The sequence below is a fragment of the Chionomys nivalis genome, chromosome 1 (genome assembly GCF_950005125.1).
Source record: "Chionomys nivalis chromosome 1, mChiNiv1.1, whole genome shotgun sequence".
In the NCBI taxonomy this organism is placed as follows: Eukaryota; Metazoa; Chordata; class Mammalia; order Rodentia; family Cricetidae; genus Chionomys; species Chionomys nivalis.
This window is the reverse complement of record NC_080086.1, coordinates 126,234,743-126,249,775: the sequence shown is the minus strand read 5'-3', so window position 1 is coordinate 126,249,775 and position 15,033 is coordinate 126,234,743. Positions and strand designations below refer to the sequence as shown.

The window sequence follows — 15,033 nt, the reverse complement described above, 5'->3', positions numbered from 1 at the left end:
AACAAACCAGCAAGGGAGCTAGAGTTTAGGGCACGGGGGCGTCATTTGTCTTTTGGCCTCGGCTTTTTGGAGACGAGGCCAGGAGAGCCGTCCTGGGCTGGTGCCCGGAGGAGGATGCTGCGGCCGGGAGGGCTGTACGCAGCCGGGTCCCAGCACAGCCAAGGCAGAGTTGTTCAACTAACAAAGAGCTGAGCCCGCCGCGGGCGCGCGGCACCGACTCCCGGAGCGGAAGCGCCACCCGCCCCCGCCGCCCCCGCCGCCCCCCGACCCTCCCCAAGTTCAGGGCCCCGGCTGTCGACTCGGCGAAGCCCCGCCACCCGAAGCCCGAGCCGGCGTGGCACCGGCACGATCCGGAAAAATCTAAGCAAGCCATAAATACTAAGCCCGAGGGGGTCCCCAGCGACACGCTCGGCAGCCACGCATCAAGAAAGCAGGCCGGGGCCCGCCGCCCGCCCGGGCCCGGTGACAGGGGACGCGGCCGCGCTTTGTTACCATGGACTGGGGCATGCTCCGAGGGCCGCCGCCGCTGCCGCCTTCGTCGCCGCCGCTGCCTCCTTCATCGCCGTCGTCGCCGTCCCCTTCGTCTCCCCCGTCGCCTTCTTCACCGTCGCCTTCTTCGCCGTCGTCGCCACCACCGCCGCCGCCGTCGCCGCTGCCTCCCTCGCCGCCGTCGCCTTCGCCGCCGCTCTCGCTCCCCGCCTGAGGCGTCGTCGCTTCCTGGCGATTGTCGCTCTCCTCCGCCGAGTAGACGATCTCTCCCTCCTCGGTCTTGAGGCGCTTGGCCTGGCTCTCGAACTCGCGGTCCTCCTCGTACGTCTCCTCCTTCGGGGAGGAGGAGGTGGAGGACATGGCGGCGGTCGAGGTGGCGTGGGAGACGCTCGGCCTCAGATGTCGCCGATCGGTCCCCGCCGCGGGCTGCGCCTCCTCAGCGCGGCTCGGAGCGGCCCCGGGGTCCTCCGCGGCGCGCTCCAGGAGCCCGTGGCTGAGGAGGGAGCGCGGGCTGAGGGGACGCTTCCCTTTCTCTCCCAGCCGGCCCCCGGCTTCTCCCTCCGCCAGCTTCGCAGCTCCCAGCCCCCGGGGGGAACGCGAAAGTAAGGATGGGGCCGGGGCCGTAGCTTCCGGTCTTCCCTCCTCCCTAATCCGCTCCCCGCCGCTCAGGCGGAGCCTCCACCCCGCCTCGACTGCCGCCGGGCGGGATCGGATCCCTCAGCCAAGAGCTCCCGCCCCCTCGCCAAGGTTCCGCTTCCTATTGGCGAGGGAAAAGTCGATCTGCTGTCCCATTGGATGGAGGGGCCGTTCGTCAGAATCCCGCCTGGATCCTCGCCCGGCTTCAAGTCCGGACGGCGCAACGCCCGCTGCGCGCGACTCTGCAGCGGTTGCGGCCCCGCGGCGGTTGGCGCTGTTAGGCCCTCGCTTCAGGCGACGTGCCCGGTGCCTCTGGGCGACCGGCGGTGCGTTCGGTAGAGTCGGGGCTGCGGGTGTTAACCGCCTTCCCGCTAATTTGAATGCTTGGCTTCTCCTTTTGAAAAGATGGTGGGGAGCCTCGAGGATCTCCGCACCCCTACCCCACATGGCCCTAAAAGTGCGTGTGCAAATTTTCAGCAGATGTTTAAATATCTGAGAGCAGCTGTTAGCGATTAGTGACTGTGGCGATCCACACAGACCCGCGTGGGTTGCATAGGTTCTTGGCAAACCGGACCCTTGACTGACAGACACATCCAAGACCCCGCTGCAGTCGATGTTCGCAGCCTTCATCTAAAACCCGACTCTTCTGTTCTGGATGATCCATTCTACTACCATTCATTTTCCAAAATAGGAACCGGCATCACAGCTCTGGTTTCCAACCCACAACTCACTTCCTCTGTGAAGCCTACGGACCACCGTAACGGTTCGGTTGCTTCTCTCTGCAAAAGACCTTTTAACACCTATCTCAAGGTGTTTTTATAAACTAGGTGTGCTTAAGGGTAGGAACTGTGTTGTCTTTGCAAATCAATGGCACGATTTCAATGGCTTATTGAACGGCTGGCCCTTGGTGAATAACGGTCCATTTCTTTCCGGCGAGAAGCCTGTCATGCCCTAAGTGCCCCATTACTTTCAACCTTGGAGAATTGCCTGAGATCAGTTGTCTGTGCCCTTCAGTCCTAAATGCACCTCTTCCTTTCCCAGCTGTGGGTCGTTTCCTCCTCTAGCCGGGTCCACCCCCCACCCCCCCACCCCCGTCATTTCTTCCCCAGGAAAGACAACGTGTGCTTTCCACTGATGGTGCTTTTAACATAATGCTATTTTCTCCTTTAGACTTTACATCGCTTATCATTTTAGAATCCCAGTTCCAAGTGTTCCTGCACACGGTACAGCAACTGTGTGTGAGGCCACTGGCATACACCAACAAAACTGAAAGCTAGAAATTGAGTTTGAAAATTAAGATAAAATCGAAGTGTACCGAAGATGTATCAAAGGAGTTGCGGGGCTGGGGGCAGAAAAGGAAATGTCATCAGCGAAAAACTAGGGCCTTGAGGAAAGAGACGGCAGTAAGAGACACGGTGCACCAGTTCTGCTTGAAGTCTTTCTATGGGAGTCAGATGCCCCCCTTCGAGCAAATAAAATATGCCAAAAAAAATTGTCCTGCAATCAAATTTAGGTACAGGGGTTTAAAACCTGAAGTCTAAAAAGCCTAGATTTGGGCCTGGAGAGATGACTCAGCAGTTAAGAGTACTGGCTGCTCTTCCAGAGGAACCAGGTTGGATTCCCAGCAGCCACATAGTGGTTCACAACCATCCTTTACTCCATACCTGGGGATCTGATGCCCTATTCTGGCTCCTTTGTAAGCATCACAACCCCACGTGGTACAGGGACATACATTCAGGCAAAACACACATAAAATCAAATGATTACATCCAAAAAAAAAAAGCGTACGTTTAAAAGCCAGGTTATCTTTAGCATTCTTTGTCCGTGTTTATGTATATAAATCTGTAAGTAGAGCCGGGCGGTGGTGGCGCACGCCTTTAATCCCAGCACTCGGGAGGCAGAGGCAGGCGGATCTCTGTAAATTCAAGACCAGCCCGGTCTACAAGAGCTAGTTCCAGGACAGGCTCCAAAACCACAGAGAAACCTTGTCGCGAAAAACCATAAATAAATAAATAAATAAATAAATAAATAAATAAATAAATAAATAAATAAATAATCTGTAAGTATGAATATCATTTTGGAAACTGGATGTGATGGTCTGAATGAAAATGGCCCACATAGACTTAGAGGGAGTGGTATTCTTTGTGAAAGACCCCCAGTGCTAGGGAGACTCTCACTCAAGTCTCGGGATAACACGAACCACCCATTAACTCACGAGAGACTGTCCTTGCTGCAATCACACGAGGCTTTAATGATGAGATGGGACAGGAACCAGTGCACTGGGGCCGAGACTCATAACCCACGCAGGGGAAGAGTTCGACCCCGAGTCACCAGGAGAACCGATTTTTAAGGGAAGAAACCACAGCCCAGTCATCCGGAATTGGCAGGGGGTGTGTCACAGAAAATTGTGAAAATACCAGTGAAGATTACAAGGGGGCAACCCCCTGCCTCTCAGGACCACTCCCAAGGTCATAGTCAGCTAGTTCTTAAAACACAGTACAATAACAATCCCAAGGGGGAAACTCCCTGATTCTTAAGATTATTCTCAAGATTACAACCTAACTTTATCTTCAGCTAGTTTCTGAAACACAGTCACTAACCGGCTAATCCTAGATTTCTGATTCTTCTCTTCCTGCTTGGATTTTTCACTATTTTCTTCCTGCTGGGGAGGTCTGGATTTATCCAGGTCTTTCATTTGAAGGATTAGGACCTGTGGCCTTGTTGGAGGAAATGTGTCACTGGGGTGAGTGGGCTTTTGAAATTTCAGGATGTCAAGCCAGGCCCAGTGGCTCCCTCTCCCTGCTGCCTCCAGATGGGCATGTAAGACTCGGAGCTACTTCTCCAGCACCACATCTGCCTGGATGCTGTCATGCTTCCTGCCATGATGATAATGGATTAAGCCTGTGAACTTGTGAGCCAATCCCAATTAAATGTTTTCATTTGTAAGAGTTGCCATGACCATGGTGTCTCTTCACAGCAATAGAACACTAAGACACCAGGTCTCACTGTGGAGCCCTAGGTGTCCTGGAACTTCCTATGTAGTCCAGGCCAGCCTCAGACTGTCCCTGCCTCCCTAATCCTAGGATTAAAAGCAATCACCACTACTCCTGGCTCCTTTTTATAGTAGTTTTAGCATCAAAGACCAGGAAAGAAGGACAAATTAATTGTAGCTTGTTTGCCAGAGAAAATTTCTTCAGTGAAGCGGAGTAGCTCCCAACATACTCTTCTATTTTACACAAAATATAGCTCACTGGAAATGTTTCAGGCCATTAGGTTGAATGCCCAGCACCAGGATAATTTTTATAATTTTTTAAAGATGCTCTGTATAATTCTAGGACAGCCAGGGCTATAGAGAGAGACTCTGTCTCAAACAAACAAACAAACAAACAAATAAAACAAGATAGTATTTTGTTTGTTTCAGAGAAATCCTAGCTAGTTTCAGAGAGAGCCTAGCCACGCTGACCTTAAACTCATGTTCTTTACTTTGCCTGTTCTGCCATGCCTGACTGTTTAATCTATGTTTCACATAAAACATGAATTTAAAAAATTATATTCATGGGGCTTGAGAGATGGCTCAGTGGTTAAGAGCACTGACTGCTCTTCCAAAAGACCTGGTGGCTCACAATTGTCTGTAGCTCCAGTTCTTGGGGACCTGAAAACCTCACACAGACATACATGTAGGCAAAACACCAATGCACATAAAATAAAAATAAATTTTAAAAAATTATATTTATATCCAACTAAAGGTTTATTGAAACTTATAAGGACTTTCCAAATACTTATTAAACATTTTCAATTTTCAAAGCCCAAAATTTCAAACTAAATTAAAATGCAGTTCTCAAACTAAATAGAAGTCACCTTTAAGAGTTATACTAACCAGAGTATTCTAGTTGCAATTTACTGTAGAGAAGAATAAACTTTCCTTATACAAATTTAAATGGTATATCTGTAATCTACTCACCACTTCCCAGATTTACACAGTTGGTAGAAATTAGAGAATGAATCACTATCATGATAAGTGACTATAAAGTGAGTCTACATGTCCATTGCAGTAACAACACAAGCATTAAATCATTTTCATTCAGGAATTGCTCTGCCTCTATTATCAGGGTTGGATTCCAGACCTAAAAGAGAGAGCCAGGTTCTTGTTTGTTTTTCAAGACAGACTTTCTCTGTGTAGCCTTGGCTGTCCTGGAACTCACTCTGTGGACCAGGCTGGCTTTGAACTCAAAGATTCTCTTGTCTCTGCCTCTCTGGCAAGAGCCAGATTCTTAACAGCATCTCTAAAGCAGTTTTTTTGTTTTGTTTTAAACTTTCCTGAAACTGATTAATGTAGAATGGACATGTATAAATATATAATGTCTCTGGTAGAGACCTTGTTTCAGGATTTATCAACATGACCCTTCCAATGGCTAGCACATGCAATGGCACATAAGTAATGGTCTTTATTACTGCATGTGAACTGTTATGTATGCATATATACATGCTTATATCTCTCAGGTATGTACTGTATCAACTTGGTTGTAAGATGTGAACAGCAGTACCGAAATTCAGACACTGAGGTACACTCCTATAATCCCCCTTTTGGGAATCCAGGGTCTGAAGATCTCATGTTTGAGGCCAACCCTTAGCTACATATACGGAAAGTCCCTGTCACAAAATGAAAACAAAATAAGGAAGAAGGCAAGGGCAAGCTCTTATCACCTGAATGTCTTATTTTTACATACGTCAGCAGTGAGTTTTAAAATTGTAAGCAACATTTGGGGCTCTGTTCTGAAGGACTTCGCCTGTCAGCTTCCCCAGGCCTGCTAGGCTAGTATGGCCCTTGTATCTGCAGTGAGCTATGGCAGTGGAAGTTCTTGCCTCCCTCCTCAACAATAGTCAGTTTAATTAGAGGCTTAGAAAAGTGGCCGAAAGTCTAAGCTTGTAATACACGAGAGGTTCAGACAGTCATGGCCTTCGGGAAAGAGTTACTCCTGACTTTCTTGGCATTTCTGGCTACCAAGCACTATGTAATTTCTTTATCTCATGTAGTTCAAATATGATTTATTATTATGATTTACTATCTTTTCTCGAATCTTCTCAGAATGTAGTGATGAGCTGCCTAGCATTTTTCTTTCTTTCTTTTTTTTTTTTTTTTTTTTTTTTTTTGGTTTTTCGAGACAGGGTTTCTCTGTGGTTTTGGAGCCTGTCCTGGAACTAGCTCTTGTAGACCAGGCTGGTCTCGAACTCACAGAGATCCACCTGCCTCTGCCTCCCGAGTGCTGGGATTAAAGGCGTGCGCCACCACCACCCGGCATCTTTTTAAAAATTTTTTTACACAGGCTCTCTCTACATAGCCCTAGCCGTCCTAGAACTCTCTATGTAGATGAGGTTTGCCTTCCTTGCCTTCCTTGCCTTGCTGTGTCTCCCAAGTGCTGGTATTAGAGGAGTGCTATATCACTATGCTTTCATCAAAGGACCTACTGTTGCTGTCTAAATGACTTACCTACAAGTTGAAACATTGCTCATAGATCAAACAACTGATACCATATAACATTTTATTGAAAAGTATTACCATTTTCTGGTCCCCAATTCATTTGAAGTGGAGCTAAAAATTGTGGGATTTTCATACTCAAACTCAATTTTCAACACTGTTATTTTTATTGAATATGCAACACTTTTGTGTTATGCCTGAACCCCCTCATGCATGCTTTACTCTGAGTTCCGTTTCCAGAAGCTTGGATGGAGCTGGAGAGATGTTTTAGGTCAAGGCACATTTTTTTATATATATAAAATCTCAGAAACAATCCCTTCATTTCTGCAAAATTTTGTTGAACCCAAAGCATTCTATTTCTGGACCCCTTCTGTTAGTCTGACAGCAATCTCCTAGAACAAAAATTGTCACTTGTCCCTTTACTCAATTTGGTTGGTAATGGTGGAAAGTCACTGTTCAGGAAGAATGCACCATACAGGAAGTGCCTGAGGCAATATTAACTCCAAGAGCAGTCAAGTGTAACCACAGTGGTATATGCTTTCGAGAGTTGTGCACATCTGTTTGGGGGCTCCAGCTTTCTCAGTATTTGAACTCTTATTTATTTATTTATTTATTTTTTTAAGAAACCTGTGGCTGAAGATGATGGTATATACCTTTAATCCCAGGAGTCAGGAAGCAAAGGCGAAGGGATCTCTAAGTTCAAAGATCAGCCTGGTTTGTCTACATTGTGAGTTTAAGCCATCCAGGGCTACATAGTGGAAACCCCCCTCAAAAAAAAAAAAAAAAAAAAACAAGCCGGGTGGTGGTGGTGCACGCCTTTAATCCCAGCACTTGGGAGGCAGAGGCAGGCGGATCTCTGTGAGTTCGAGACCAGCCTGGTCTACAAGAGCTAGTTCCAGGACAGGCTCCAAAACCACAGAGAAACCCTGTCTCGAAAAACCAAAAAAAAAAAAAGATAATTTTATAGCCAGTAATGGTGGCAGATGTCTTGAATCCAAGCACTTGGGAAGTAAGACAGGGGTGTGGGGGGGTGGTCAAGAACTCAAGGCCATCCTAGCATCCTAGGGAACAGAGTAAGACCCTATCTCAAAAGAAAAATGATAAGATTATCTTTGGTTTTCCTGGCTCAGCGATGTTTTTATATTCTGAATAAGAAACACTTTAATCAGACAGGACAGATTTCTATATCATATTCATTGATTAGTGTTTTGGCTTTATGTATGTCTGTATGAGTGTGTCAGAATCCCTAGAACTGGAGTTACATATGTGAGCTGCCATGTGGGTGCTGGAAGTTGAACCCAGGTCCTTTGGAAGAGTAGCTAGTGCGCTTAATCACTGAACCATCTCTCCAACCCCAACAGGACAGATTTTAATCAGAATTATGTAATTTGTGTTAAGTATTTTATTTAGGACAAACCTCTACGTAAATAATTCCAATCAGATCAAATTAAAAGACATCCATGTTTAATAGATGGCCTTATTCCAAGGTAGCCCCCGGGGAAACATGGAGAGGGGAAGACCATGGGTAACCCCTGGGAACACGTGTTCATTCTCTGGGAGGCAGTTTAAATAGCCTGTGTGAGTGGTCTTGACCTTCCCTGGAGAGGGGGTTACTGTTTGGCAGACTTTCTTGACTCTTCCTGGGGAGGAGTCACCATTTCTCAGGCTTTCTTGGAGGTGGAGTTTGGACTGAGGCAACTCCCAGGGGAGGGAGCTTACGCCAGGAGCTGGGGTGAAGGCCCCAGGCAAACAATCCAGATTTTTTGGATAAAGGGGTGCCAGCGAGCTAAGGTGAAGCCCCTCAACAAAATATTTTAGACTGCTTGGATGAAGGGGCACTGACTCAAGTCTGGTTGCTTCCTGCGGGCATGGGGTGATGTGGGAGAGGGGAGCTGGGAGTTGGTGAGCTCACCTCAGAGAGGGGTGTGACTGGAGCAGCATCCAGTTTACTGTCCTCCTGGAGACCTCAGGCAGCTGTTTCTTGAGAGAGATGAGAAAGCAGGTGACTAGGAGAAAAAAATATATTGTTATTATTGGCCCTATGAATGGGGCTAGTCATGGGAAGAGTTATTAACTGCCAGAAAGAATGGGACAGAGAAGTGCCCTGTTGTACAGGTGAGGCTCGGGTGTATAATTGGGACACAACAGCAGATAAAACCAGATTTTAGTTGGTAGGTGTCCTTGAGCCAAGAGAGTTGGGACCAATGGTGAAGTCCCAGGACCTGGTGCAGATGTTTGGCATTGTCTGAAGGGCCCTTTGTAAGTTGGTCTTGGCCCAGACAGCAGGACTGACCTGTAAACTATGCTTGAAAATGGGTGTGGCTAAAATACGCTCTGGAGATTGTAGGCACATATTTCTGTATGGCACAAAATCCATAGGCCCCATCTGAGGTGATCTGAGGTTGTCACGTAGCTCTGCAGACAAGCTGTCTCTGACTAACAATAGTCGGGATGTGCTGCTCCTTCTCTTTTGTTATAAATGCAGATCTCCCGAGGAGAAGTGTTGGCTGAAGCTGGTGGTCAGGATGTTTGGTGCTTCTTTCTTGATAATTTGGAGGATCTCTTATAGAGATGCTAATTGAGGCCAACATGACAGCTAGCATACTCAGCAAACAAGTAGATGCGGACGTGACAGAAGGCTATTCACCTGGTTACCTAGGAGATGAATCTAATGTATTTTCCTGCTCAATTTATGTGATGATATATAAGCTGTTTGGATAATAAACGAGGGAAATCTTCAGGAGATTGTCAGGAGAAAAGACCCTGAGATGCCCTTCCATGATGACCGTGTAAGTTGTGTCTGATTATTCCTCGTGACTCCATTCCAGTCCAGTTAGGGAAAAGAATTATCCGTGTTGGACCCACATGGGCTTCAACAGGAGATTGTTAGTTTTTACAGGACCTGACTCGATGCAGCAGCAGAACTTTTCCCAGCAATCTGCAGGTAGCTGTAAGACAGCTGGGACAGATTCACATCCTGATGTCACAGCAAAAGGCCGTTGCTTTCAGTTAAAAGGTGTGAACATTTCAGAAGACAGTTAAAGGGAAGTGGAAACTCTGAACCTCTGAAGATACACCTGAAACCCGTTAGTCCTGGACTTGATGCCTGTTAAAGAGGCGCACCTGTCTGTACTTTAGCAGAAAACTTAACAATTGAAGTAAAGAGCTACCAGTACCTTAAGTTATCAAATGCCATTAGACAGATCTAGGGGATAAATGAGCAGAAATTTAGACAGCTTCTTTTAACTACACAGACAATCTCAAGTTTCTCCTTAGTCCTTGAAAAACACCGCCCTAGTCGGGCAGTGGTGGCGCACGCCTTTAATCCCAGCACTCGGGAGGCAGAGGCAGGCAGATCTCTGTGAGTTCGAGACCAGCCTGGTCTACAAGAGCTAGTTCCAGGACAGGCTCCAAAACCACAGAGAAACCCTGTCTCGAAAAACCAAAAGAGAAACCAAAAGAGAAAAAAAAAAAGAAAAAAAAAAACCGGCCTAGAAGCAGTGATTACTGTTAGCTGCTGAGTACAAGAGGTCGGAAGATTTTCCTGTGGGCAAAGATTTAGTCTACCTGTCTTGACAAGATGAAATCGATTCCCCAGGTGGCATCCAGGAAACTGAAAAGGTAGAAGGCTGCTTTATGCTCTGAGTGTGGCTTTGTCATGCCCAAAGGCAAGCCTCGAGGTAGAAGGTCTTTTACAACCACATATCTTCGTGGAGGAGCTAAAGGGTGCTGCAGGAGCTGGCATTTCTCTGTGTTAGAAGCTCTTTTGTTAAATGCCATGTTCTCAGACTGTAAAGGCACTTGAGAATTGGGTATCATTAACTAGACAAATAAGCTAAATTTAGACATGTATTTTACCCAATTAGTTATAGTTTACCAATGCTAGTAACTGTAAGATTAGAAGGAATATTTTAATAAGTCAAAGAATACTAGCATACGTGGGTACTCTTACCCAAGATGGTAGTGGTGTCAAAATGGAGGTTACCCATATGTTTGTATTTTTCCAGAGCTGTTGTAATCTGGAGTTAGAAGTTATAGATCTTAAAACATGCACACATACACACAGAGAAATAAAACAAGTGTACTGTGAAATCAAACACACATACTCACAGAGACATAAAGCAAGCATACTGAGGAAACACACCCCCATACACAGACATAAAACAAGCATACTGTGGCAACATTAGTCTAACAGACAGACAAATAAAACCCTTTTATGAACCCGTGTCAACTGACCAACTTAAAAATCCTGCCATAGGTAGGTGGCTGAAGCCAGAGGAGCAACAGATGGTCCCATTAAGGACCAGATTAACAGAAGCTAAAAGAGGGAACAAGAACGAAAGGACTGAAGAACTGTACGGTTTTAGAGTGGAAGGACAGGGGAAACAGCCATTGTAGAGAACAAACAGTGAGAGACAAGCATCTAGAGAAGCAGGGAGAGGAGTGGGAAATGGGAGTGGGGGTGGGAGCACCGTATCCAGAAACCAAGGGGTTTTGGAGCCTTGTTTGTTTTTATGTTAGATGTTAGCCCCAATTTAAAAGGATTTTTGTAAAAGACAGCCCAAGGGCATTTGAGAATCCAGCTTCGAATCACAAGAGCCAATTTAGAAGTCTATGCCAAATCTTGGGACTCAAGTCTGTCGCAGTGCATCCACCAGGACAGGGCTCTTGAGTGAAAAACGGGCAGACTGTTGGGAGAGGGCCCTGTTTGTTCTTCCCAGCCACCCAGCTAGCTTAACCCCTGAAATAATCACAGAGAAACTGTATTCATTTAAACACTGCCTGGCCCATTGTCTCTAGCCTCTTATTGGCTAACTCTTACATCTTGATTTAACCCATTTCTGTTAATCTGTATATATCACCACTAGGTCATGGCTTACCAGGAAAGATTTAGCATGTCTGACCTTGCGTCTCCATGGCAGTTCTCTGTCTCTGCTTTCTTCCTCCCAGCATTCAGTTCTGTCTTCTCCGCCTACCTAAATTCTGCCCTATCAGGTCAAGCAGTTTCTTTATTGATTAACCAATGAAAGCAACACATAGACAAAAGAACCTCCTACACCAGCAGATGTCTCTGTCCGTCAGTCCCACCTCTGTGAGGCCTGGCTCTTCACTTGAATCGGGCATCCAGCACGATCATGACTCCTACAGGAAAGCCCAAAAATCAACAAAAATGAACGCAAATGGGTCCCTGAACTCTAGAGGCATATGTACTCAGAAAGGGAACTCACCGAGATGAAGCCAATCTTGGAGTGGCAGAGAGCACGCCCGAGAAGGGCAGTTTCCAGCATGTGGCCCTGGGCCTGTGGGAAAAACAGCCCCCCGCAATGGAACCTCCAAATATTAAGTATTTTCTCTTAGATGAGCCTCGCCGCTGACACAAATAATCCCAATCAGACCGAATTAAAGATGCCCATGTTTAATGAAGTGCTCCTGAGTGGCTCCAGGAAATCATGGAGAGGGGAAGAGGGAAAAAGAGAGACTACCAGGGAACGGGAGACCACTGGGGAACCAGAGACCACATGTTCATTCTCTAGGGGGCAGTTTAAATAGCCTATGGGGGGGGGAGGGGGGCGCTGTCACCATTTGGCAGGCTTTATTGGAGGTGGAGTTTGTACTGAGGCAATTCCCAGGGGAGGGAGTTTATGGCAGGAGCTGGGGTGAAGCTCCAGGCAAACAATCTAGACTTTTTGTATAAAGAGGTGTTAGGAACTGAGGTGATACTTCTGACCAAACAATTTGTAGTGATATTTCATTTGTACTTTAATAAATAAAGCTTGTCTGAAGATCAGAGCATAAAACAGCCACACTGGGCCGGGCTATGGTGGCGCACGCCTTTAATCCCAGCACTTGGGAGGCAGAGGCAGGCGGATCTCTGTGAGTTCGAGACCAGCCTGGTCTACAAGAGCTAGTTCCAGGACAGGCTCCAAAGCCACAGAGAAACCCTGTCTCGAAAAACCAAAAAAAAAAAAACAAAAAACAAAAAACAGCCACACTGATTAGCCTTATAGATCACGCAGAAGTGACACACACCTTTCCTCCCAGTAGCCACACTACTTAGCCATAAAAACTGAGCAGTAGTGGTGCATGCCTTTAATCCCAGCACTAGGGAAGAATATCAAATGGGAAGAGACATGTCTCAGGTTCAGTCTCATTCTGAGGATTTGTGGAGGCAGGACTGCCATTTGGGTCTGAGGCAGAGTAAGCGCCAGTGGCTTTTCTGACCTTCAGGTTCAACGGCAATATCTGTCTCTGGGTTTTTATTATTTATGTTACAGTAATTGTTTCTTTTATTGCAATTTTCCCCCCAACTGCTGCAATACTTTCCTCATCCTCATCCTCACCCACAAACCAGAATATTAGGAGGCCATCTTTACTTTAAAACCGAAAAGTTTCCGTAACACCAGTAAGCTGTTGGGCTTGGCCTCTGATGGCCTTGGCCTGTGCTGTCCAGTATCACAACTTGTCATATTTGCTGTTTAAATAAATGAAAACAAAACTTGAGAGTCAGTGTCTGAATCTTGCTAGCCACAGTTGAAGTGACCAAGAGCCACAAAAACAGAGCTAATAGCACTGAGCATAGCCCGAGAAAGCCTGATGTTCATCATCACCTGCTCCTCCACCTGGTACTTTGTGTAGACCAGGACAGACACCTTTCTATCTGAATTAGGCCTTTATCTGATCAGGAAGAAGTATACGAGGGATGGGGGTGTAACTTACTTGACAGAGTGCTAGTCTAGAATGCTGGAAGCCCTGGATTAAACCCCCCTGCATCACGAAGACCAGGCATAACGGTACTAATCCCAGAATGGGAGGTAAGGAAAAGAATAGCAGAAATCTGAGATAATCTTTTGTTATGGAGTTTGTGACCCTGAATTCAGTGACCCCAAAGGATCTTTATTACAGAAACAAACAAATAGCAGTTAGTCACGTCTTAATAAGTAGATAATCACAGCTATATGTTTTTGGGTGGGAGGATCACTGAGTCAGTGACTGGGAATTTATCTAAAAGTTCAAAGACAAAGGGCTGGTGGATAAAATGGAGTTTCTTTTCTTTTTTTTTTTCTTTTTTTTTTCTTTTTCTTTTTTTGTTTCTTTTTTGGGGGTTTTTTTTGGGGGGGTTGGTTTTTTGGGTTTTTTGTTTGTTTTTTCAAGACGGTTTCTCTGTGGCTTTGGAGCCTGTCCTGGAACTAGCTCTTGTAGACCAGGCTTGCCTCTGCCTCCCGAGTGCTGGGATTAAAGGCACGCATTAAAATGGAGTTTCTTTAACCATCACACTTTGGCTACTCAGAGACTTAGGAGCCAACCTGGACTATGTGAGACCTTGCCCCCCCAACACCCTAAATTCCATGAAACAATGGATGCAAACTGAGCAAATTATGTGTTCTCAGGTATCTTGAAGACTAATCTATAGTTTACTCTGTAACCATATTTAAAATGAGGTCATATAAAAGTATTCCATTTATTTACATAACTAAATAGATATGGCTGCTTTATGCACTAGATAGATCAAATGTGTATGATGTAAATTGGTAAAACAATTGGAATAAACATATGAGAGACTTTTTTTTATATTTTATTTTTATGTGTGTGAGTGCTTTGCCTGCGTGTAAGTCTGTGTACCATGTGCCTGCCTTGGGCCTACAGAGATCAGAACATAGCACCATCACCAAATGCTCTGAGACTGGCGTTAGAGTTGTAAGCTGTCATGTGGGTGCTGGGAATGGAACCTGGGTCCCCTGAAAGTGCTCTTAATCATTAAGCCATCTTCCCAGCCCCACAAGAGGTATCCTAACAAAAACAAAATGCCTGTTAAGAATGTTTTCAAAAGTAAAAAGTCCTCTAGGACCAATGAAATGATGTATTAATGGCACAGGTTCCTGACAACCTGGTGGAAGGAGAGGACTGACCACAAAACGTCCTCTGATGGCCACACGTGTGTATGTGTCCCCGTGGTGCTTCACTGTGTTCAGAACCGGCCCCATTTGACTGACAGCAGCCTCTGATAAAGCAGACCATGCAAATCTCTAGCCTCCATTTGGCAGATGAAGATTTTGTTATCTTTCTAGATACTCATCTGCTTTTCACCATATGAATAATTACATATGAATCATTACATTTACAATCTATGCTGATTACACCAGAATTGGAACCCTTAATTTTTCTTCTCTCTCTGGGAGGAACTACTTTCGCAGGAATACAATTTTTAAGCAAGCTATAATTTTTGTAAGCTATTTGTCTTTTTATCTCTAGATAAAAATCTTACCTCAATACCTTTTTGTAAAAGGACTTCAATCGATTAACATTTGTTGAAGTATTGATAAATACACTAATGGTCTTTTTTGAAAAGGTTATGTTTGGTTGATACATTTTGTTTTGTTTTGTTTTGTTCTGGCTTAGTTTGGCTTTTGCTTTTTCCAAACAGGGTTTCTCTG

The 15,033-nt window shown here is 45.8% G+C and overlaps 1 protein-coding gene across 1 annotated transcript in view; it reads right to left on the bottom strand.

Annotated features, from left to right (window-relative positions):
* Positions 1-1,200, bottom strand: part of Hnrnpll (heterogeneous nuclear ribonucleoprotein L like) — a 32,758-nt gene extending 31,558 nt beyond the window's left edge. Inside the window, exon 1 of the mRNA XM_057777128.1 lies at positions 493-1,200. Within this exon, the coding sequence (XP_057633111.1) occupies positions 493-849 (357 nt within the window). The 5' untranslated portion in view covers positions 850-1,200. The remainder of the gene's footprint in view (positions 1-492) is intronic.
* Between the last annotated feature and the right edge of the window lie 13,833 nt (positions 1,201-15,033).